This window comes from Anomaloglossus baeobatrachus, chromosome 1 (assembly GCF_048569485.1).
Source record: "Anomaloglossus baeobatrachus isolate aAnoBae1 chromosome 1, aAnoBae1.hap1, whole genome shotgun sequence".
NCBI lineage: Eukaryota > Metazoa > Chordata > Amphibia > Anura > Aromobatidae > Anomaloglossus > Anomaloglossus baeobatrachus.
This window is the reverse complement of record NC_134353.1, coordinates 323,003,602-323,029,716: the sequence shown is the minus strand read 5'-3', so window position 1 is coordinate 323,029,716 and position 26,115 is coordinate 323,003,602. Positions and strand designations below refer to the sequence as shown.

The following is a 26,115-nucleotide window of genomic DNA, read 5'->3' as shown; positions in this document are numbered from 1 at the left end:
TGGTCTGGGAAGGGAAGGACGCAGTGGCGCTAGGAACGCTTACCCGGTCGGTGGATCTGGCCTGGTGGCGGCGCTGGCAGCGCTTACCCGGGTGGAGGCACAGGCGCGGCGGCAGCGATAGCGGCGCTTACCCGGTCGGAGGCTCGGGTCCTGCGGCGGCTGCAGAGTCGACCTACCCGGGCGGAGAGTATCGGGCCTTGCGGCGGCAGCGGCGTCGCTTACCCGGAGGGAAGGGCCTGGTCCAGTGGAGGCACAGGAATGACGCGCGCCGGGGATTGGCGCCAGGAAATGACGACAGACGCCGAGAAGAGGACTGGGACCGCGCGAGAAAAAAGAGGCGGGAAATTTGAAAAGCCCGCGCGCGCGGACAGAATTCCGGCTGGGGGACACTGAGGGGGCCGCAATGGAGCCGGAGCCTAAATTTTGGAAGTGGGCCGCCGGAGGGGACGCCGGGCCGCAATGGAGCCGGTGGATAAATTTGAAAGTGGGCCGCCGGGCCGCAATGGAGCCGGGGGCTAAAATTTAAGGTAGGTCGCTGGAGGGGACGTCAGGTAACGCCACGGCGGGGGGCCGACAGGGGAAGCCAACTACAGAGGGGCTTGTGGAGGGGGCTCTATGGGAGATGTAGGACCCCCTGACCCAAGTGGAGAAGGGGCTGTGGGATTTCTATACCCGGGATCCCTCTCCATAACCCGGGGCGGGGAAGAGGAGGGGGGAGTGGAGTACTTATCTGAGGTCCCGGCTTGTCTTGAGGTGATCCTGGATCCATCCTGGAAGGCGAGCGAAGACATCTCGACGGTCGTCTCGGGCATAGTCGAGGGGAGACCGGAAAGGTACCTCTCCATCCTGGGTACGGTCTTCGTCCTCCTACCCCACAATCAGGCTCGGAAGCGAGAGAGTTTGGGGAGGGGGGCAAGGACCATCCGCCTGTCCCTCTGTGCGGATGCCCCCCAAACCGTCTTGAAAGTGTTAGGGGGGTAGGGTCCTGCCAGACAGACACGGAGGACAACGGAAGTGGCGGACGGACCCCACTTCTGTGCGACCGGTGTCTATGTGGGAGAGCAGGGTGAGCGATTACACCCTGTCGCCTGACGAGCTGTGTCTGAAAAAAGGGAAAACATTAATAAAACACAACAATACAAGCCTGAGGGGCTGAGAGCAGCCCCTGCGTGTCTAACCTCCTCGGACACTAAGCAAAAACTGATCTCCTCAGCTCCAGTCAGTGGGTGTATACTACGTGGGAGGAGCCAACTTTCTTATTTGCATAGTGTCACCTCCTAGTCCCAGCAGCATACACCCATGGTTTCCTGTGTCCCCCAATGAAGCGATAGAGAAATTAAGGCAATAAATATACAGTCAGGGCCAGAAATATTTCGACAGTGACACAAGTTTTGTTATTTTAGCTGTTTACAAAAACATGTTCAGAAATACAATTATATATATAATATGGGCTGAAAGTGCACACTCCCAGCTGCAATATGAGAGTTTTCACATCCAAATCGGAGAAAGGGTTTAGGAATCATAGCTCTGTAATGCATAGCCTCCTCTTTTTCAAGGGACCAAAAGTAATTGGACAAGGGACTCTAAGGGCTGCAATTAACTCTGAAGGCATCTCCCTCGTTAACCTGTAATCAATGAAGTAGTTAAAAGGTCTGGGGTTGATTACAGGTGTGTGGTTTTGCATTTGGAAGCTGTTGCTGTGACCAGACAACATGCGGTCTAAGGAACTCTCAATTGAGGTGAAGCAGAACATCCTGAGGCTGGAAAAAAAGAAAAAATCCATCAGAGAGATAGCAGACATGCTTGGAGTAGCAAAATCAACAGTCAGGTACATTCTGAGAAAAAAGGAATTGACTGGTGAGCTTGGGAACTCAAAAAGGCCTGGGCGTCCACGGATGACAACAGTGGTGGATGATCGACGCATACTTTCTTTGGTGAAGAAGAACCCGTTCACAACATCAACTGAAGTCCAGAACACTCTAAGTGAAGTAGGTGTATCTGTCTCTAAGTCAACAGTAAAGAGAAGACTCCATGAAAGTAAATACAAAGGGTTCACATCTAGATGCAAACCATTCATCAATTCCAAAAATAGACAGGCCAGAGTTAAATTTGCTGAAAAACACCTCATGAAGCCAGCTCAGTTCTGGAAAAGTATTCTATGGACAGATGAGACAAAGATCAACCTGTACCAGAATGATGGGAAGAAAAAAGTTTGGAGAAGAAAGGGAACGGCACATGATCCAAGGCACACCACATCCTCTGTAAAACATGGTGGAGGCAACGTGATGGCATGGGCATGCATGGCTTTCAATGGCACTGGGTCACTTGTGTTTATTGATGACATAACAGCAGACAAGAGTAGCCGGATGAATTCTGAAGTGTACCGGGATATACTTTCAGCCCAGATTCAGCCAAATGCCGCAAAGTTGATCGGACGACGCTTCATAGTACAGATGGACAATGACCCCAAGCATACAGCCAAAGCTACCCAGGAGTTCATGAGTGCAAGAAAGTGGAACATTCTGCAATGGCCAAGTCAATCACCAGATCTTAACCCAATTGAGCATGCATTTCACTTGCTCAAATCCAGACTTAAGACGGAAAGACCCACAAACAAGCAAGACCTGAAGGCTGCGGCTGTAAAGGCCTGGCAAAGCATTAAGAAGAAGGAAAACCAGCGTTTGGTGATGTCCATGGGTTCCAGACTTAAGGCAGTGATTGCCTCCAAAGGATTCGCAACAAAATATTGAAAATAAAAATATTTTGTTTGGGTTTGGTTTATTTGTCCAATTACTTTTGACCTCCTAAAATGTGGAGTGTTTGTAAAGAAATGTGTACAATTCCTACAATTTCTAACAGATATTTTTGTTCAAACCTTCAAATTAAACGTTACAATCTGCACTTGAATTCTGTTGTAGAGGTTTCATTTCAAATCCAATGTGGTGGCATGCAGAGCCCAAATCGCGAAAATTGTGTCACTGTCCAAATATTTCTGGACCTAACTGTATATAGTGTATAAAGGCATTACTGTACACCTGGATGGGGTTGGATCATATATAAAATTTATATACACACACAAACACACACACCAGGTTGGAGGATTACACATATAAGGATGGGGAACATACATATTCCACAATGGGGGGCCCAAAATGGGGGCTATGAGTACAGAATTTTAGGATATTATTACCTCCATGTCAGCAGCAGACCCACCCCCCACATAACAGTGTGTCATGACCACATTTTTGTACTTCAATTTTTTTTTCTATTTTTTCCTCCTCTAAAACAAGGGTGAGTCTTATAGTCCGAAAAATACGGTAGGTACTCGCTCAACACTAATTAAATTCATTTGGTACTTTCAAAAAACTTCATTTTTTTCTCATTAATGTACACTCTGCACCCCATCTGACAGAAAAAAAACAGAAATGTAGAAATTTTAGAAATTTTTTTTAATCAAGAAAAACTGAAATATCACATGGTCATAAGTATTCAGACCCTTTGCTCAGACACTCCTATTTAAGTCACATGCTGTCCACTTCCTTGTGATCCTTCTTGGGATGGTTCTACTCCTTCATTGGATTCCAGCTGTATTTAATTAAACTGATAGGACTTGATTTGGAAAGGCTCACACCTGTCTATATAAGACCTCACAGCTCACAGTGCTTGTCAGACCAAATGAGAATCCTGAGGTCAAAGGAACTGCCCAAGGAGCTCAGAGACAAAATTGTGGCAAGGCACAGATCTGGCCAAGGTTACAAAAGAATTTCTGCAGTACTCAAGGCACCTAAGACCACAGTGGCCTCCATAATCCTTAAATGGAAGAAGTTTGGGACCACCAGAACTCTTCCTAGATCTAGCCATCCAGCCAAACTGAGCAATTGTCAGAGAAGAGTCTTGGTGAGGGAGGTAAAGAAGAACCCCAAGATCACTGTGACTGAGCTCCAGAAATGTAGTAGGTAGATGGAAGAAAGTTCCACAAAGTCAACTACCACTGCAGCCCTCCACCAGTCGGGCCTTTATGGCAGAGTGGACTGACGGAAGCCTCTCCTCAGTGCAAGTCATATGAAACCCTGTACAGAGTTTGCAAAAAACACATGAAGGACTCCCAGACTATGAAAAATAAGATTCTCTAGTCTGATGAGACAAAGATAGAACTTTTTGGTGTTAATTCTAAGAGGCAAGTGTGGAGAAAACCAGGCACTGCTCATCACCTGCCCAATACAATCCCAACAGTAAAATATCGTGGTGGAAGCATCATGCTATAGGGGTGTTTTTCAGCTGCAGGGACAGGATGACTGGTTGCAATTGAAGGAAGGATGAATGCGGTCAAGTACAGAGATATTCTGGAAGAAAAAATCTTCCAGAGTGCTCTTGACCTCAGACTAGGCCGAAGGTTCACCTTCCAAAAAGACATTGACCCTAAGCACACAGCTAAAATAAGAAAGGAGTGGCTTCAGAACAACTCTGTGATCATTCCTGACTGGCCCAGCCAGAGCCCCAACCTAAACCCAATTGAGCATCTCTGGAGAGACCTGTCCACCAACGTTCACCTTCCATCCTGACGGAATTGGAGAGTATATGCAAGGAAGAATGGCAGAGGATCCCCAAATCCAGGTGTGAAAAACTTGTTGCATCATTCCCAAGAAGACTCATGGCTGTACTAGCTCAAAACAGTGCTTATACTCAATACTGAACAAAAGGTCAGATTACTTATGACCATGTGAGATTTCAGTTTTTGTTTTAAAAAAAAAAAAAATAATTCCAAAAATGTCTACATTTCTGTTTTTTTTCTGTCAAGATGGGGTGCAGAGTGTACATTAAGGAGAAAATAATGAAGTTTTCTGAATTTACCAAATGGCTGCAAGGAAAGAGTGAAAAATTTAAAGGGGTCTGAATACTTTCCGTATCCACTGTATTATATAGTGTAAACACACTTGTATATATTTACACTTTTCACTATTTTTAGGCAAAACCTTGATAAAGGGTGATCGTTGCCAAAGCGTTGGTTTTTGCTTCCCTTGATTGGTGCACTTTTTGCAGAAAATCAAAATCAAAATTCCAAAAGTGGATTTAAACTAAACTCGCCTTTAAAATTTCATTGAGTGCTGGGGTTCTCCTTTATGTATTGTACAATTTTTTTTAGCCCTTCAGCACCAATTATTAGCATTCTGAGCCAGGTTTATCTCTATATAGAGTATTATGTATATGTCCTGTTTATGTCAGGTAAGTGCTATGCAAATTTTTTTTCTTGCCTAGCATCCGAATGACATGTGTATGTACTTTTAAGCTAGTTGTTATAATTAACAAATCAATCTTATATAAAGAGATAGAAAGATATTACTTAGAAAATAAATAGATATTATATAGATAGATAGAAATATAGATATATAGAATAAATAGATATCCTGCAGATATAATATTTCACAACCTCCTACATATTATACACTTGCACCTTTTAGTGCCTTTCTTGTGGTACTAAAGGTAGTTTAGGCTTGTTTAACCTAATAAATTAATACATTTTAAAAAACGACTTGGGGTCCCCCTTATTTTTGATAACCAGCAAAGGTAAAATAGGCAGCTCAAGGCTCATATTATCAGGCTATGAAGGTCCATAGTTATTGGGCCCCTCCCAGAATAAAATACCAGCCTACAGCCACCAAAGAAGTGGCACATAAGATGCACCAATTCTGGCACTGCTCTTCCAGATTGCCCAAGTGCTGTGGAAATCGGGGTAATGGTAGTTGGGGTTGATGTCAGCTGTTTAGTGTTAGCTGGCATCAAGCCCTGGTTTTAGTAATGGAGAGGCATCCACTGGACACCTCCATTACTAACCCAGTAGGGAAAAAAAAAATACACAAAAATAATTTAAAAAAACACTCCCATGACTTTTCCCTAGTTCACCAATATATTTATATGCTAAAAAAAAATATTTTATAAAAATGGTGGTGATGTAAAGTAGACATGTGGGAAATGTTATTTATTAATTATTTTGTGTGAAATAACTCTCTGGTTTAGGCTGGACTCACACTAGTGTATGGCATCCGATGCGACAGCATCGGATGCGATATGCTAATGACCCCCGGCTCAGGCACTGCTGCAAGCGTGAGCCGAGTGTCATGTGACTGTGACCCGATCTTGCGATCGGGTCACAGCTGTGAAACTGAGGGTTGGCGCTGCGGAGGAGAGAGAGGGGTTAATCCCCCATCTCCTCCATTGTTAGCCTGTGTGTATATCGCACTGCACTGGGATAACATCCGAGTGCAGTCCGATGTTTCTCTCGCACCCATGCGAGTGATACGGCTGTAGCAGAATTCTGGATGTGAGAAAAGCTAACCATCTGCTCTCCCTCACTGACTAACATTGGTCAGAGTGCAATGCGAGATTTTCTTGCATTGCACTCGTCCGTTTTTCACACTCGTATGAGCGTGCCCTTAAAGGGAATCTGTCACTAGGTTTTTGCCACCTAATCTGAGAGCAGCATGATTGTAAGGGCAGAGTTCCTAATTCCAGCAGTGTGTAACAAACTGGGCTGCTTAGTCTAGTTTTGATAATCTACTGCTGATTAAACAGTGATTTTATCATTAGAGGACTAATTGGCGTGCTTGCCAGGTAGTCCAGCATATTCATGAGCTCTGTATAATTGCTAGATCTGCAGCACAGAAAACATTGATTTTATCAACATGACTAGAGTTGAGCGGATTGCTAATAATCCGGGTCCGGCGGATCCGTCGCGGGTTCTCATAGAAGTCCGGATTCGATCCGGAATACGGCTCAATGTAAGTTAATGGGGAGCGGATCCGGGGACGAGAGAAAGGGAGAGAGGGAGAGAACAAAACCCAAACCCGGATCGTGCAGGCGGATTCCCGGGTCCCGGTCGGACCCGGATCGGACGCTGAAACCACGCGGATCTGGACTTTTCAAGTACGGGTCCGCTCAACACTAAACATGACAGCAAACAGGTCAGTAAGTGACACCGCTGGAATCAGGGTCTCTGTGTCTACATTATGCTGCTCCCAGAGATGAGGTAGCAAAAACCTGGTGATAGATTCCCTTTAAGGATATAAAATTTGAAAGCTTGAAAATTGCCAAATTTACGTTATTTTCACAAATGCAAAAAATATTGTCCTAAATTTACCACTAACACAAAAGAAAAAAAAACATTTCAGAATCACTGGGATCCGTTGAAGCGTTCGAGAGTTATTACCTCATAAATTAACACTGGTCAGAATTGTAAAAAAAAGTGTCCTGGTAAGGCTGCTTTCACACATCCGGTTTTTGCAGTGCGGCTCAATCCGGCTCAAAAACCTATGCAACGGATGCGGCGAAAAAAACGGATCCGTTGCATAAGTATTTCCATGCGGCCCGTCCGTTATTTGACGTATGCGGCTTGATACTGAGCATGCACAGTGCAAAAAACCGCATCCGGCGACCGGATGCGGTTTTTGCCGCAGGACGCCGCATCCGGCGTCCATAGGCTTGCATTGTAAAAAAACGTGCCAGGCAACGTTCCATCCGGCCGCCGCATGGGCTAAATATGCCGCATCCGGCAAAAAACGGACGCAAAATAAGGCCATGCGGCACAATACGGCGCTAATGCAAGTCTGTGCAGAAAAAAACGCAACCGGCGGCAAAAAAAGGTTGCGTTTTTTTCTGCAAAGCGCCGTATTGTGCCACTCAGCAAAAACCGGATGTGTGAAAGCAGCCTTAGGCTACTTTCACACATCAGTTTTTTTACATCAGGCACAATCCGGTGTGTGCTTGATGCAACGGATCCGGCGCAGAATATGCAAAAACGGATGCGCCGAATCCTTTTTTTTTGACGGATCCTGTATACCTGATCCGTCAAAAAAAAGGATCCGGTGCATCCGTTTTTACATCCGTTTTGTCTGTTTTTTTGCTGGATCCGTTTTTTTTTCAATAAATTGGAGCATGCTCAGTTTAAAAAAACGGATCCAGCAGCCGCATCCGTTTTTTGCCGCATTACACCGGATCCGGTGTCCATAGGCTTCCATTGTAAATCACGCCGGATCGCGCCGAATCCGGCGCGATGCAGTTTTTTGTGAGAGACAAAAAAACGTTACAAGAGACGTTCCATCCAGCCGCCGCATTAGCCAATTACGACGGATCTGGCAAAAGCCGGATGCAACGCAAGGCCATCAGACACAATCCGGCGCTAATACAAATTAATGGGGGTAAAACGGATCCGGCGCTGGATCTGTTTTATCCGTTTTTTTCCGGATTGTGCCAGATGGAAAAAAACTGATGTGTGAAAGTAGCCTTAAGGCCGCTTTACACGCTGCGATCTCGCTAGCGAGATCGCTATCGTGTGTACTCGCCCCCGTCGGTTGTGCGTCACGGGCAAATCGCTGCCCGTGGCGCACAGTATCGCTAGTCCCCGTCACATTTCTTACCTGCCTAGCGACGTCGCTGTGACCGGCGAACCGCCTCCTTTCTAAGGGGGCGGTTCGTTCGGCGTCACAGCGACGTCACTAAGCGGCCGCCCAATCGAAGCGGAGGGGCGGAGATGATCGTCCTGCAACAGCAACGATATTTGGGAACTGTACAGCGTGTCAACGAGCAACAATAAGGTGAGTATTTTATGCTCGTTAGCAGTCGCTCATACGTTTCACACGCAACGACATCGCTAACGAGGCTGGATGTGCGTCATGAATTCCGTGACCCCAACGACATCGCGTTACCGATGTCGCTGCGTGTAAAGCGGCCTTTAGGAAAATGAAAACCAAGCATGGGGGTGAAGGGGTTAAACATTTTTTTTTTTCTAATAAGTAGTGACATTGGAATTTGCACCATGTATTATCTTGATGGCATATCTGGAAACGCTGCTGCCCTTTAAACCCTTTTACATTGCTTTCTTATTTTTTAAAGAAGATGTCTTTATGGGTTACAGAGGTCATATATGTAAACTCTCAGACTCGAGTAAATAACTATATGCACCATTCTTGTCTTTCTGTACACATAAAAAGAAGAATTTTAACCCCTTAAGGACGAAGCCAGTTTTGTACTTAATGCCCAGGCCATTTTTTGCAATTTTGACCAGTGTCACTTTATAAGGTTATAACTCTGGAACGCTTCAATGGATCCCGGTGATTCTGAGAATGTTTTTTCGTGACATATTGGGCTTCATGTTAGAGGTAAATTTAGGATGATATTGTTGTATTTTATTTGTGAAAAAATCTGAAATTTGACAAAAAAATTAAAAATTTTGTAATTTTCAAACTTTTAATTTTTATGCCCATAAACCAGAGAATTATGTCACACAAAATAGTTAATAAATAACATTTCCCACTTGTCTACTTTAGATCAGCGCAATTTTTGAAACAAATTTTTTTGGGGTTAGGAAGTTAGAAGGCTTCAAAGTTCATCAGCAATTTCCCATTTTTTCAACAAAATTTACAAAACCATTTTTTTTAGGGACCACATCCCATTTGAAGTGACTTTGAGAGGCCTAGGTGACAGAAAATACCCAAAAGTGACACAATTCTAAAACCTGCACCCCTTAAGGTACTCAAAACCACATCCAAGAAGTTTATTAACCCTTCAGGTGCTTCACAGCAACTAAAGTAATGTGGAATGAAAAAAAATAAAAATTAACATTTTACCTAAAAATGTTGCTTTAGCACTAATTTTCTTACTTTTTCAAGAGGTAACACCAAAAATTGGACCTCACATTTTGTTACCCACTTTCTTATGAGCGCGCCGATACCCCACATGTGGTCAGAAACCTTTGTTTGGGTAAATGGGAGGGCTTGGAACGAAAGGAGCAATATTTGAATTTTGGAGAGCAAAGTTGGCTGAAACAGATTGTGGGCACCATGTTGCATTTACAGATCCCCTAAGGTACCTAAACAGCAGGAACCCCCCTCAAGTTACCCCATTTTGGAAACTAGACCCCTTAAGGCTTCTATCGAGGGGTATAGTGAGCATTTTGGACCCACAGGTACTTCACAGATTTTGATAACGTTACGTTGCCATATTGAAAATTGTCATTTTTGTTTCTCAAAAATGTTGCTTTAGCATCAATTCTCTCACTTTTTCAAGAGGTAATTCCAAAAATTTGACCCAAATGTTTATTACCCACTTTTTTACGAGCGCGGTGATACCTGACATGTGGTCTGAAACCTTTGTATGGACAAATGGGAGGGCTTGGAACGAAAGGAGCAATATTTGAATTTTGGAAAGGAAATTTGGTTGAAAAAGATTGCGAGCACCATGTCGCATTTGGAGAACCCCTAAGGTACGTAAACAGCAAAAAACCACCACAAGTGACCCCATATTGGAAACTAGGCCTCTCAAGGAATTTATCTAGATGTTTGGTGAGTACCCTGAACCCCCAGGTACTTCACAGAAGTTTATAACGTTGAGCCATGAAAATAAAAAAATAAAATTTCACCACAAAATTGTTAGTTCAACCAGGTAGCTTTTTTTCACAAGGGTAACAGGAAAAAAATCACCATCAAATTTATTGTGCAATTTCTCCTGAGTTTGGTGATATCTTAAATGTGCTGGAAATCAACTGTTTGGGCACACGGCAGGTCTTGGAAGGGAAGGAGTGCAATTTGACTGCAAAATTGGCTGGAACCAATAGAGGACACCATGTTGCATTAGGAGAGCCCCTGAGGTGCCTAAGCAGTGGAGGTCCCCCATAAGTGACCCCATTCTGGAAAATAGATCCCTCAAGGAATTTATCTAGATGTTTGGTGAGTACCCTGAACCCCCAGGTGCTTCACAGAAGTTTATAATGTTGAGCTGTGAAAATAAAAAAAAATACACTTTTACCACAAAATTGTTACTTCAACCACATAGCTTTTTTTTTAACAAGAGTAAAAGGAAAAAAAGCAGCATAATATTTATTGTGCAATTTCTCCTGAGTATGCTGATACCTTATGTGTGGTGGAAATTAACTGTTTGGGTGCACAGCAGGGCTCGGAAGGGAAAAAGTGCCATTTGACTGAACATTTGGCTGGAATAATTAGTGGACGCTATGTCGCATTTGGAAAGCCCCTAAGGTGCCTAAACAGTGGAGGTCCCCCACAAGTGACCCCATTCTGGAAACAAGACACCTCAAGGCTTTTATCTAGGTCAGGGGTCTCAAACACGGCTGGGTGTATGGGCCGCACACAGGAAAAAAATAATTTGAGGGGCCGCATTCCTTTCAGGACAAAGTGACATTGGTAGTGGTACCATTTTTTCTTTCTATACACCCTTGAATCACTGTTTTTGAACATTTTTCATTTGTCCATTATAACAAATGTGTAGTGTATATATAATATATATATATATATATATATATATATATATATATCTACATACATACACACTTTTTTTTTTACATTTTTTCCCCTTTTTGTAAGTAATACAGTTTTACAATAACCACCGCATAGTAATTTTGGCCAACATCTTGTAGTAATGTGCCCCATCTTGTTTCCCATTCTGTAAAAATGTGCGCATCCTTGTCCCCTTGTAGCAATGTGCCCCAGCCTCAGCTAACACACACACACACACACACACACACACACACACCCCCCACCCTGTGCAGCCTCAGCTCACACACCCCCCCCCCACCCTGTGCAGCCTCAGCTAACACACACACACACACCCCCACCCTGTGCAGCCTCAGCTAACACACACCCCCCCCCCACCCTGTGCAGCCTCAGCTAACACACACCCCCCCCCACCCTGTGCAGCCTCAGCTAACACACACCCCCCCCACCCTGTGCAGCCTCAGCTAACACACACACACACCCCCCCACCCTGTGCAGCCTCAGCTAACACACACCCCCCCCCCACCCTGTGCAGCCTCAGCTAACACACACACCCCCCCCACCCTGTGCAGCCTCAGCTAACACACACACCCCCCCCACCCTGTGCAGCCTCAGCTAACACACACACACACCCCCACCCTGTGCAGCCTCAGCTAACACACACACCCCCCTCCCACCCTGTGCAGCCTCAGCTCACACACACCCCCCCCCCACCCTGTGCAGCCTCAGCTCACACACACCCCCCCCACCCTGTGCAGCCTCAGCTCACACACACCCCCCCCCACCCTGTGCAGCCTCAGCTCACACACCCCCCCCCCCCACCCTGTGCAGCCTCAGCTCACACACACCCCCCCCACCCTGTGCAGCCTCAGCTCACACACACACCCCCCCACCGTGTGCAGCCTCAGCTCACACACACACACCCCCACCGTGTGCAGCCTCAGCTCACACACACACACCCCCCCCCACCCTGTGCAGCCTCAGCTCACACCCCCCCCCCACCCTGTGCAGCCTCAGCTCACACACACACACCCCCACCCTGTGCAGCCTCAGCTCACACACACACACACCCCCCCCACACCCTGTGCAGCCTCAGCTCACACACACACACACCCCCCCACCCTGTGCAGCCTCAGCTAACACTCCACCACCCCCACCCTGTGCAGCCTCAGCTAACACTCCACCACCCCCACCCTGTGCAGCCTCAGCTCACACCCCACCACCCCCACCTTGTGCAGCCTCAGCTCACACCCCACCACCCCCACCCTGTGCAGCCTCAGCTCACACCCACCACCCCCACCCTGTGCAGCCTCAGCTCACACCACCACCCCCACCCTGTGCAGCCTCAGCTCACACCACCACCCCCACCCTGTGCAGCCTCAGCTAACACACACACACACACACACACACCCCACACACACCCTGTGCAGCCTCAGCTCACACACACACACACACACTGTGCAGCCTCAGCCAGCAACAGAAACACACACACCACACACACACGAAAACATTCTTCTCACCTGCTGTCAGCGGCATTCAGGCACGTGGACTCGGTGAAGCCTCAGCTACCACACACACACACACACACACACACACACACACACAGTGCAGCCTCAGCCAGCAACAGAACCACACACACACGGCATGCCACACACACACTGCAGCCTCAGCCAGCAACACAGAACCCCACACACACACGAAAACATTCTTCTCACCTGCTGTCAGCGGCACGCAGGCACGTGGACCCGGTAATGATCACAGCTGCTGTCATCGCTGAACTTTCGGCCGGCGCGTGCAAAGCAGTTCTCACTGCACAACAGCCACTGGCCAATCACAGGCAATCATCTGAGGTCATATGCAGCAGGTGCTTGCCTCTGATTGGCAGGCGGCTGTTATTGCGTTCTGCAGTGAGAACTTCACTGTGCGCGGCAAAGACAAAACTGTAGGCTGAAATAAATAACTGGCAGCTGCGGCCCCTTGCACCGGTCGCCATCTTTACCAGGTCCACGGGCCTGCAGGCCGCAAGAAGCCACCTGAAGGGCCGCATGCGGCCCGCGGGCCGCGTGTTTGAGACCCCTGATCTAGGTGTATATTGAGCATTTTAAATCCACGAATACTTTACAGAATTTGATAAGCTTAGGTTGCCATATTGAAAATTTTAATTTTTTTCACAAAAATGTTTCTTTAGCATCACATTTTTCACTTTTTCAAGAGGCAACAACAAAACGTGGACCCCACAGGTTGTTATCCAATTTCTTGTGAGCGCAGGGATACCCCATATGTGGCCAAAAACCTTTGTTTGGATAAATGGGAGGGCTTGGAATGGAAGGAGCACCATTTGAATTTTGGAAACGTTGAAATAAATTGCGCGCACCATGTCACATTAGCAGGGCCTCTTGGGTACCTATGCATTAGAAACCCCCCACAAGTGACCCCATTTTGGAAACTGGACCCCTCAAGGATTTTATTCAGGAGTATAGTAAGCATTTTGAATCCACAGGTACTTCACAAAAATGTTGCTGTAGCAACAATATTCTCACTGTTAGGCTATGTGGCCATGATCCAGCGACACGGCATCTAGTACACAGTGTCAGCCTTCCTGCAGAGATGTGAGTGTTGTCCACGGGAGAATGCAGCTGCCCATGCCCAGGATTTGGGTTCAGGCTGCTGTGGACTTTAGTTCTATTCTACCTGCAGAGAACACTCATCTCCGCAGCATAAATTGACATGCTGAGGCTCGGGAAGCTGCGCCACAGGTCGGTTTATGCTGCGGAGAAAAGAAGCACAGTGGGTATGGGATTTCTAAAAATCCTTCCACTGTGCTTCTACTGCACAACGCAGCGTTATGGATGCAGGGAAAACACTCTGCGCCCAAAACGCCTCAAACCCTGATTGTGGTCACATAGCCTAAAATGCTACAATGGATAAATGGATGTCAAACATATACAACGTCCCACCCCCTGCATATTCTAAGCTGGCGCCCTTTAGTGCGTTTCATGTGGCACTAAAGGGTGCCTAGCCTTGTATTTAGCCCAAAAAGAAAAAAAATAATTAAAATAAATGACGTGGGGTCCCCCCTATTTTTGATAGCCAGCTAGGGTAAAGCAGACAGCTGTAGCCTGCAAACCACAGCTGACAGCTTCACCTTGGCTGGTGATCAATTTGGAGGGCTCCCCAAGCTGTTTTTTTTTTTTAATTATTTATAAATAAATAATTAAAAAAAAAAACAAAACGTAGGGTCCCCCCAAATTAGATCACCAGCCAAGGTGAAGCTGACAGCTGGGGTCTGGTATTCTCAGGGTGGGAAGAGCCATGGTTATTGGACTCTTCCCAGCCTAAAAATAGCAGGCCGCAGCCGCCCCAGAAGTGGCGCATCCATTAGATGTGCCAATCCTGGCGCTTCGCCCCAACTCATCCCATTGCCCTGGTGCGGTGGCAAACGGGGTAATCAATGGGGTTGATACCAGATGTGTAATGTCACCTCGCATCAAGCCCAGCAATTAGTTATGTCACGGCGTCTATTTGATACCAGACATAACTAATTGACAGTAATAAAAAAAAAAATTGACAACAAAAAAAAAAATTTATTTGAAAAAACACTCCCCAAAAACATTCCTTCTTTCACCAATTTATTGAAAAGAAAAAAAAAATCGGGTCCCTGTAATCCATTGTGAAAGTCCCGCGGCGATTCTGGACCTTCTAGAATATGGGGGGCACGTTCAGGGAACGTATCCCCCATTTTCTTGGAGTGCAGACCCTCCATGTGAGGAGAGTGGGTGCAAAGAATTTGCACCCACCCTCCCCGGGTCACAGCTGCAGTGTCCGTGCAGCCAGTGTCTCTGAAAGCAAAGCAGGAAGCTGAGCTGACAGCCGCGCTCTGCACGTGTGACCAGCGTCTGCTGTGAAGGAGGAGGGGGCCGCGGGGGATCAGCGCTCCGACAGGTATGGGGGACACCTGGGAACACCGGGGTGGGAATAGGGGGTGACCTGGCAGGGCCTGGGGAGCAGTTTTCTGTCGTATGTGTCATAGCACATGCGACAGAAACCAGAGGAAAGGGGGAAATGTGGCCGGCGCGCTGCTGTGCGTGCCGGTGTGCGCGGCGCCATGTTGGATTTTCGGGAGGAATTGGAGGGTCGGGGGGGACAATTTGGCAACACCGGGGGACCGGAGAGGACCGGGGATGAGATTTATCTCCAATCTGACATGTTTGTTTATGCCAGATGGGAGATAAATGATTTTTTACCGGCGCGGTCATTTCCTGTAAGGTGATCATCGGTAAACGGTGTGTACTGGTGATCACGTGAGTGGGGACCGGAAAAACCGGCCCGAATCATGATCTCCAGGGTCTCAGCTACCTCCGGCAGCTGAGACCCCGGAAATTTTCCGACTCTGGGGGGGCGCTAGACCTTTTTTTCCGACCGCCGTTAAAAAGCGTCGGTTTGGAAGAAGTACCCTAATTTGTCGCCGTTAAAAGGCATATCGGCGGTCGTTAAGGGGTTAATATAGAGACTTCTAAATGGCTTCTGCAACAACAGCAGACAACAATGAGGCACACCAGGTACAAACCCAGCCTGGTGTGACCAGAGGGCTAATTTCTTGTCAACTATTTCTTATTAGTACTAAGGCCGCATTCTTACATGCATGTTTCTTGTATGTGATGTATCCATGATTTTCACGGATAGAACAAGCACTCATTAAAGTCTATAGGCTGTTCACATGTCCATTTTTTTACGGACTGTGCGTATGTGGGAAAAACAATCACTGAGACATGTCGTTTTACTGGCATCAAATTTTTGTAAATATTTTGTTCTATTTTTCATAGGACAACACTGAAGATATGACACAGCTTTATATGGGCCCACAAATGTCATCGGATAGCTCAATCAGTTCTATTGGCCCCTAAGAGGTTGGGGAGACTCGCTTTCCCAGACATGTGGAAATATTACCTTGCCATGCACCTGAGATGTATTCCCTCATGGACTGCTCTAACCTTCTCGAGTAAGTGGATGGAGGTGGAACGTGTTTGCTTGTCCCTGATCCATCCTAGTGCTTTACTATGGTCTATATTCCAAATGCCATCAATATAATTTCTTTTGGGGCCTATGAAGTTCACCAGGCAGGAGGGGATGATGGCCGCAGAGACCTTTTTCTTAGTTTCGTCCAATTCCTCATTCGCGCCATTTCTTTTTACCCCCGTGCTACAGGACAGTATTAGCAAGCGGACAACTGACCCATGGGCCAGAGCTGGGATATTCCGGTATGCAGACATAATTGACCCTTTTTCAAACACGATTTTAGCCTTTTCTGTTTTGAGTGAAAGACACAGGATCCCAGCTACAGCCTATTCTACCTATGCACAGATAAGACATCTAGCTCTATCTTCCATAAAGTCTACAATGTTCTCAACTCCCACCCCATTTGAGTGCCTCTGCAGGCAGGGCACCCCGACGAGGGGACTGATATCAGGGATTTATGGTAAACTCCTACCTCACATGTGGAACTCCGGCATTCAGACATGGTAAAATGGGACACATTTCTGGGGAGGGATCTCCCAAACTCTATTTGGCAGATTATATAGGAAAAAGCATCAAAGCCGTCAGTGTGTATGGCTCATAAGGAAAATAAGTATAAGCTACTGATGCACTAGTACCACACCCTCAATATCTTACATAGACTTTTCCCTACATTATCAGATTCTTGCTGGAGGTGTACGTGAGGGGTGGGGACTCTGCCTCACATATTTTGAGAATGTGAGGTCCTGGCAAATTTTTGGAAGGGAGTGGGAGGCCTGATTTTTAGGGTCCTAAATCTCAGGATTCGTTTAGATCTGCTTACTTACGTTCCTCCTTACGTTCCTCCGAAAGGAATAGCTAAAGACGCAGTCAGGTTGATCCTACACATCTGTATATTGGCGAAACGTCTCATAGCCATGCACTGGAAAAAAAAAACATCCCACCCTCCCTTCAGGATCTGTAGACCAGGATTCGTGACACAAGAAGGATGGAATACCTCACCGCCTCCATTAATAATCGATTTGGACTCTTTCCAAATAATTTAGACACCATGGGACTTATATATAGTGGGCTGAAAGATAAAGTCCAGTGCTAATGGGCCCTTCTGGTGAAAAACATACTGTAAATATATTGTATGCACTTCCCTTTCCCCGCTTACCCTACCTCATGTTTTTTTCCTCCAGTGGTTTGTGTGGTATGTCTCCCATTGTAGGTATCTATATGTATAAATTCCTGATGTCCTTTGCATTTTGTTTTGTATTACCTTCCTTGTTGTTGTAAGGGGTAGTCGGACCCCTGGTAGTGAAGGAGCTGTTTTTCCCCCCCTGAAGATGCCACAGTAGTATGGTGGCAAATTGTAAATGTTAATGGTAAAATGTTACCTGTCATAAACTGTTTCCCCACTAGGTGCCAGTGTAGAGCAGTGGTTCCCCTGGTAACAGTGGCAGGGAAGGAAGGAGGGGCAGGGCAGCCTAGGTGGGGAAGGGAGGTCTCTGAAGGCTGAGCAGTGTGCAGAGGGCAGTGAGATGTGACTGGAGAGAGAAGTCTGAGGTGACGGGGCAGAGTGTGTGAGTAAAAAGTGGCAGGCAGCCAGAGTGAGTGCGCAGACAAAGAAGTGGAGGTACACGGGAACGCCCGTAGAAAGCAAGAGAAGTAGTTCCCCAGCAAAGAAGTGGAGAGGTGAGAACTTATCCGGAGCCGGTAGTCTGTGCTAGATCTGCCCTGCAGTAATTCAGGGTTCAGAGTACAGCTACTAGGGGGTTAACAAGTGTCCCCTGCAGGTGAAGGAGAGTGACCGTCAGCAAAAAGGGGAAACCGTCAGGAAGGAACGTAATCTGTAACGTTAAAGTGAAGTACTGAAGTAACTTGCTGCTGAGAAGTGTAACAGAAAATGGAAGCCTCGTTCAATAAAATGTTTCTTAGTTTACCAGCTGCCTGTCAGTGGCTCTTTTCTGTAACTGATGAAGGGTCTGGCGAGCCGAGGGAAAACGGCGTAACGGAGAACTCAGGTACCGGCACAAACGCGTCCCTGCCACCCACACTCTGCCCCACAAACAACACCCCTGTTTTAATAGTGACGGCCGGGCCGGGGGTCAGCCTGTCGCCCAAAGGGGCCACGACTACACCCCCTGAGGCGCCCCCTGCCCCCGTTACAAACTGGCGTAGTCGGCAGGATGCCCTGCAAGAGACCCCGACTGAAAACTGTGAGGAAGATCAAGTGGTGCCTGACGTGCTGAACAGGCCACAAGATGGCGGCAAGATGGCAGCCGTCCTCATGGACTCAGCGGAGGCGCGAAAATTTGGCGTCAAACGAAAAGTGCTGGGCTGGCCTGGGCAGAGGAAGAAGCCCAGAGTGCACTGCCCAAAGAGGGGAGGTACCAGCCCCAAGAAGACCCATGACGCCCATTGTGAGCTGCAGAGGTCCGGAGATGTGGGCGGCGCTGCAAGAAGCAGAAGGCGTCGCCAACACTGTGCGGACCTGGTGAGTGAAGCCGGGGGCGGAGGATGGGCCAAAATGAGGAAAGAAGCACTGGAGCCACAGCCATGTTATGAGCCGTACTGTAGGCTACCCCGCTTACCTGGGCAGTCCCTCTCCAACCATGTGAGGGCCTAGCGGGCCGAATGGCTGCATGCATATCACCCAGTGTGAAGAGGTGGTCATCCGGAAGAGAATGCTGTTTGTTGTTGAGAGCCGGTGCTGTTAGGAGCCGGCGAATGTTTCCAGTTACAGTAACGTTAAAAGTACTGAACCCGGGAGGAGCTTAATGCAGAACTGTGCGTGGACTCCTTCCGTGACTGTTAAGAAGGAATCTTGGTGTCTTGTTGTTTTCTGCCCACCCAAAGACCGGGAGCGCTTGGAAATAGCCTCCGGGCAGAAGGTCAGCTAAGACCGGGAGCGCCTGAGGAGGGCCTCCGGGCAGATGTGCGACTAAGACCGGGAGCTTCCCTGGAGGGACTCCGGGCATCAAACTTGTGTGCCAGTCTGTGTGTTTTCCTACATGTGTTGTTTTGCAGGTACGAACCTCGCCAGGAGGCTGAGGTTAAAGAGGGGAGGAATGTAAGGGGTAGTCGGACCCCTGGTAGTGAAGGAGCTGTTTTTCCCCCCCTGAAGATGCCACAGTAGTATGGTGGCAAATTGTAAATGTTAATGGTAAAATGTTACCTGTCATAAACTGTTTCCCCACTAGGTGCCAGTGTAGAGCAGTGGTTCCCCTGGTAACAGTGGCAGGGAAGGAAGGAGGGGCAGGGCAGCCTAGGTGGGGAAGGGAGGTCTCTGAAGGCTGAGCAGTGTGCAGAGGGCAGTGAGATGTGACTGGAGAGAGAAGTCTGAGGTGACGGGGCAGAGTGTGTGAGTAAAAAGTGGCAGGCAGCCAGAGTGAGTGCGCAGACAAAGAAGTGGAGGTACACGGGAACGCCCGTAGAAAGCAAGAGAAGTAGTTCCCCAGCAAAGAAGTGGAGAGGTGAGAACTTATCCGGAGCCGGTAGTCTGTGCTAGATCTGCCCTATAGATCCGGGTTCAGTGTGCAGCTACTAGAGGGTTAACACATGTCCCCTGCAGGCGAGGGAAAGTTACCGGGGAAAGAGGAAACCGTCAGCAAGAAGTGTAACCTGTAAACCGATGTGACTTGATGCTGAAAGGTGTAAAGAGGAGTGGGAACTCATCCGGAACCGGTAGTGTGTGCTAGATCTGCCCTGCAGTAATTCAGGGTTCAGAGTACAGCTACTAGGGGGTTAACAAGTGTCCCCTGCAGGTGAAGGAGAGTGACCGTCAGCAAAAAGGGGAAACCGTCAGGAAGGAACGTAATCTGTAACGTTAAAGTGAAGTACTGAAGTAACTTGCTGCTGAGAAGTGTAACAGAAAATGGAAGCCTCGTTCAATAAAATGTTTCTTAGTTTACCAGCTGCCTGTCAGTGGCTCTTTTCTGTAACTGATGAAGGGGCTGGCGAGCCGAGGGAAAACGGCGTAACGGAGAACTCAGGTACCGGCACAAACGCGTCCCTGCCACCCACACTCTGCCCCACAAACAACACCCCTGTTTTAATAGTGACGGCCGGGCCGGGGGTCAGCCTGTCGCCCAAAGGGGCCACGACTACACCCCCTGAGGCGCCCCCTGCCCCCGTTACATTGTGAACAAATAAATACTTCCTTATAAATAAATAAAGTTAAAAAAAAAAAAAAGATGGCCTAGGCTATAAGAAGATTGCCAACACCCTGAAACTAAGCTTCAGCACGATGGCAAAGACCACACAATTTTTTAATAGGACAGGTTCCACTCATGGTAGTCCATGGAAGTTGATTGCACATGCTCAAAATAATATTCAGAGGTTATCATTTAAATATAGATATATGAGTGCTGCCGACATTGCTACAGAGGTTAAATCGGTGGGGGGAGGGGTCAGCCTGTCAGTGCTCAGACCATATGCGACACACTGTATCAAATTGGTCTGCATGGCTGTCAACACAGAAAGAATGGTCTCCCGTTGAAGCACATGCGAAACACGTGTCGGGACCGGGTCCACATGTGAGGCTGACAGACTCTCTTTTTGGGTGCTATACATACCACAGGTAGGTCCTTCAGGTGCCAATTTCCCCACCACTGTATGTTTTTTTTTTCTCTGAGATTATACTATGTATTTTCTGGTGGTGTTACATACTGGTGTACTTTATCCTATTGGTTACTGTTTAATGTATAGACATTCCATCACTCCACTAGCCCAGGGGATATACTATTGATATCTTTTGGTTACTTATATGCTCCCCTGGGATATAGTAATACCACTTTCTTCCCAGTTTTAGCTAAGGGGTAGTCTGTCTCTCTCCCTGGGACCTTTTTCTCTCTCTGTCTCATCTAATTGGATTTTAACTATGTATGTCTAACTACTAACTGTCATCACATGTGATTTTGATATTTGCACTTTTTGTAATAATAAAAACTGTATACTTTTTCACAACTGCGGTACAGTAGTTTTACTTCAAAAACATGATAAATACCCTTTATTGTCCACAAGTTTCTGCAACACAGAAAGAAGGCTCTTTTAAAGATGATGCACAAGAAAGCCCGCAAACAGTTTGTTGAAGACAAGCATATCAAGGAAATGGATTACTGCAACCATGTCCTGAGGTCTGATGAGACAAAGATAAACCTCTTTGGTTTAGATGGTGTGAAGCTTGTGTGGTGGCAACCTAGTGAGTGGTACAAAGACAAGTGTGTCTCCCTACAGTCAAAAGAAAAAAGTTTTGGTACCATGTTAGCCAGTTGAAAAATGATTGATTGCTCTCAGTGAGAGAAACAAAATTATAATTTTATAGTTGTGATACCTTTTAATGGCTAACTAAATCTCAAAAGCTTGCTTTGTAACACCATTTTATTTTAGTTAGCCATTAAAAGGTATCACAACTACAAAATTTAATTTTGTTTCTCTCACTGAGAACAATCACTCATCATCCCTACAGTCAAGTACAGTGGTGGGAGTGTTCTAGTTTGTGGCTGCATGAGTGCTGCTGGCTGTGGGGAGCTACAGTTCATTGAGGGAATCATGAATGCCAACGTGTACTGTCACATACTGAAGCACAGTATGATCCCCTCCCTTCGGAATCTGCGCCCCAGGACATTATTCTACCATGATAACGACCCCAAACACACCTCCAAGATTACCACTGCCTTGCTAAAAAAACTGAGTGAAAGGTGCTGGATTGGCCAAGCATGTCTCCAGATCTAAACCCGATTGAGAATCTTTGGAGCTTCCTCAAATGGAAGGAGGTGGAGAAGCACAAGGTCTATAACATCCACCAGCTCTATGATGTTGTCATGGAGGTGTGGAAGGGGATTCTAGTGACTCTTGTGAACCCAATGCCAAAGAGAGTTAAAACAGTGCCTGAAAATAATGGTGGCCACACAAAATACTGACATTTGAGCACAATTTGTCCATTTTTCACTTAGGGGTCTACTCACTTTTGTTGCCAGTGGTTTATTTAGAGGGTACATCACATTTACACTTGTACAAGGTGTACACTGACCACTTTTCATTGTATTAATGTGTCATGTCTTCAGTGTTGTCCAATGACAAGATATAATAAAATATTATAGAAAAGTGACGAGTGTACTTACTTTTGTAATATACAGTACAGTGGAACCTCGCTTAACGAGTAACCCACTTAACGAGAATTTCGCTTGACAAGCAAAGCTTTCTGTAAATTTGTAACCCGGTTTACGAGAAAGCTTTGCTGTACGAGCAAAATCCTCACCGCACACACACCGCGCTCTGACCCGCACTTGCAGTCCACATAAAACACACACAAGCACGCACAAACACACACAAACACACACGCACGCACGCACATACAGTACTATGCTCACCTTACCTTCCGTTCCACTGCCGGCCTCATGGTTCTTTTAGTCCGCCGACTCATTGCGACGTCCTCGCGGCGAACTACAAGACCCAGTAGGCCGGCGATGGAACGGAAGGTAAGGTGAGCATAATATGTGTACCTTCAGTTCCATCGCAGGCCTCCTGGGTCCTGTAGTTCGCCGCTCCACTCCAGGCTGTGCATAGGCAACCATAGCGACGAAACAGGAAGATCCCCTGTCACCGCTACTCAAAGGCAGAACACTGGCCAATCGGACGCAAGCGGCTCCTGCCTTTGACATCAGCGCGCTGGGAGCGGAAGTTCCTCCCTCGTCGTTATGATAACCCAATACACAGCCCGTGCCGGAGAATAGCAAGTCCCAGGAGACCGGCGATGGAACGGAAGGTAAGGTGAGCATAATATGTGCATGTGCGTCCGTGCTTGTGTGTGTTTGTGTGAGTTTGTGTGTGTTTGTGTGAGTTTGTACGTGTTTGTGCGTGTGTGGAATGACACAATAGGGGACCTGAATGGGACATTTAACAAGTTGTAGAATGAATTGTCTGCATTGCAATGATTTTTTATGGGAAATCTTGCTTTGCTGAAAGAGTAACTTGGTTAACAAGCACACTCCCAGAACGGATTGTTCTCGTTAACCAAGGTTCCACTGTATATCATTTATGTTTTAAGTTGTTTTACACAAAAAATAATGTCCTGAGGACAAACAATATAGCTATGACACTATTGAGAGAGCCAACTTCTGACAAGATGCTATCTACTTGACTGGCTTAGTAGTCAGGATACCAGCGGCCAATATAAATATAAATGTAGGAATTATATATGAACTTACGCTGTGGCTTCATAGCAGAGGTTTAAGGCCAGTATGTCACCAACATTACTGCCAAGTGTCCGGGCAATACCTTTTATCTCCCCAGCATATGGTTCACGAATGAGGAAAGCCAGTTCTACCTCTGCCAGTGGACGAATGATCGCATGTACCCATTTAGGTAATGTTATACTGCAACATATAAATAACCATGTTATCATGCATAACTAAACAATTCAATAGGTTTACAAGACAGAAAAGCAAATAATATATATGGTTATGAATGTAAGGATGGCCAAAATGTGTAGAATATCACAACACGGCACATGACAGCCATAACGGCAATAAAGTTCAATACAACTCGATGGAAGGATTTGTCAAAGTCCTTACACTAGTTTTATAACCAACAACTTTGTTGCTAGAAGCCATGGCCAAATATTTGATATTTGTGCTTTATAGTTCCACCAAGTGAACTGCCATTCTTTTAGAAAACTGATTATATAAATACATACACAGTAATGGCCAGAAGTGTTGACACCCTTGAAATTGTTCCAGAAAATGAAGCATTAAGGGGGCTTTACACGCAACGACATCGCTAACGAGATGTCGTTGGGGGTCACGGAATTTGTGACGCATATCCGGCCTCGTTAGCGACGTCGCTGCGTGTGACACATAGGATCGACCACTAACGATGTAAAATACTCACCAAATCGTTGATTGCTGACACATCGTCCATTTCCCAAATGTCGTTGCTCGTGCAGGACGCAGGTTGTTGGTCGTTCCTGAGGCAGCACACATCGCTACGTATGACACCCCAGGAACGACGAACAACACCGTACCTACGTCCTCCGGCAACGAGGTGGGCGTGACTTTCATGCGGCTGCTCTGCGCCCCTCCGCTTCTATTGGACACCTGCCATGTGACGTTGCTGTGACGCCACACAAATCGCCCCGTTAGAAAAGAGGCTATTCGCCGGCCACAGCAACGTCGCTAGGAAGGTACGTCATCGCTAGCCTTTACTCACAGAAAATGATTGCAGTTACACATGGTTTTTTTCCTTTGCGTGTATCGGAAGAACACAGAAAAAAAAAAAGGCAAACTGGAAATAGTTGTGCACAAAACTACAAAAATGGGCAGGACAAAATTGCTGGTATCCTTAACTTATTATTTGGTTACACACCCTTTGGAATAATAACTACAATCAATTGCTCTCTATATTCATCAACAATCTTCTTACACTTCTCAACACGAATTTTGGACTATTCTTTTGCAAACTGCTCCAGGTTTCTCATATTTGAAGACAGCAATTTTAAGATCTTTCAACAGGTGTTCAATGGGATTAAGATCTGGACTCATTGCTGGCCACTTCAGAACTCTCCAGCACTTTATTTTCCATTCATTTTCTGTGTGTTTCTTGAAGTATGTTTGGGGTCATTGTCTTGCTGGAAGACCAATGACTTAGGATGCAAACCCATCTTTCTGACACTGGGCACTACATTGCGACCCAAAATCCTTCAGTAATTTTCAGAATTCAAGATGCCCTTGGTTTGAGAGCGTTTTGCAAGACAAGCAAAGCTTTTTACAAATTTGTATATTGGTTTATTAAGAGCAATGCTTTGCAATAAGAGCAAATACTCACTGTGCACACTTCTGGTTCTGTCCTTTGAGCTGCTCTAGAGGTAACTTTCTGTACATATGTACTGTATACAATATACCATAGTATAGTATATACTATATAGTATGTCCCTCAATTTGCATTTGTGGATACAGTTCTGTACTTTCTTTCGGCTATCCAGAACAGCACAGTGCTTGTATTGTAATCTAATTGCCTGTGCAGTATTCCTACCCCACATTTGGCTTAGTTCTACCCTTATATTGTGGAGAATAGATTGCGGTGGGGGGGTTGTGTATTGTACTAGAATAAAGATTGTCATATTTATACATCATTTTTTCTCTCTATAGTGTACCTCCCACACACCAACAATTATATTGTGAGCTAATGTGCAGTGCAGTTTAATTTGTTTCACGTTTTTCCTGTACAGTATTTTGTACAAGTGTACTGTAATAATTCTATATGAATACAGTACATTAATTTGGATCAGTGTACTGTAATAATTTTATATGAATACAGTACATTATTTTGTATTACTGTACGTTTGTATAAATACAGTAAATATTTTTGGGTTGTGGAACAAATTGTGTTTCAATTATTTCCCATGGGAAAATTTGCTTTGATATAAGAGTAACTTGGTTTAAGAGCACACTCCCGGAACGAATTATGCTCGTAATCCAAGGCTCCACTGTATACAGTCAAGGCACTCAGTGCCAGAGGCAGAAAACAACCCAAAAACAGCTATGAACCTCCATCATATTTGACTGTAGGTACTGTATTCTTTTCTTTGTAGGCCTCATTCCATTTTTGGTAAACAGAAGAATGATGTGCTATACCAAAAAGCTCTATCTTGTTCTCATCTGTCCATAAGATGCTTTCCCAAAAGGAGTTTGGCTTACGTACATTTTTGCAAAATGCAGTCTAGCTTTTTATGTCTCTGTGTCAGCACTGGGGTCCTCCTAGGTCTCCTGCCATAGAGTTTCACTTCATTCAAATGTCGAAGCATTGTTTGTGCTGACACGGATGCACCCTGAGC

At 46.1% G+C, this 26,115-nt stretch overlaps 1 protein-coding gene across 1 annotated transcript in view; it reads right to left on the bottom strand.

The window, feature by feature from the left end:
• LOC142312652 (N-acylethanolamine-hydrolyzing acid amidase-like) overlaps window positions 1-26,115 on the bottom strand; it is a 108,842-nt gene that overhangs the window by 75,935 nt on the left and 6,792 nt on the right. The window contains exon 2 of the mRNA XM_075351651.1: window positions 23,492-23,659. Coding sequence (XP_075207766.1) covers window positions 23,492-23,659 — 168 coding nt within the window. The remainder of the gene's footprint in view (window positions 1-23,491; window positions 23,660-26,115) is intronic.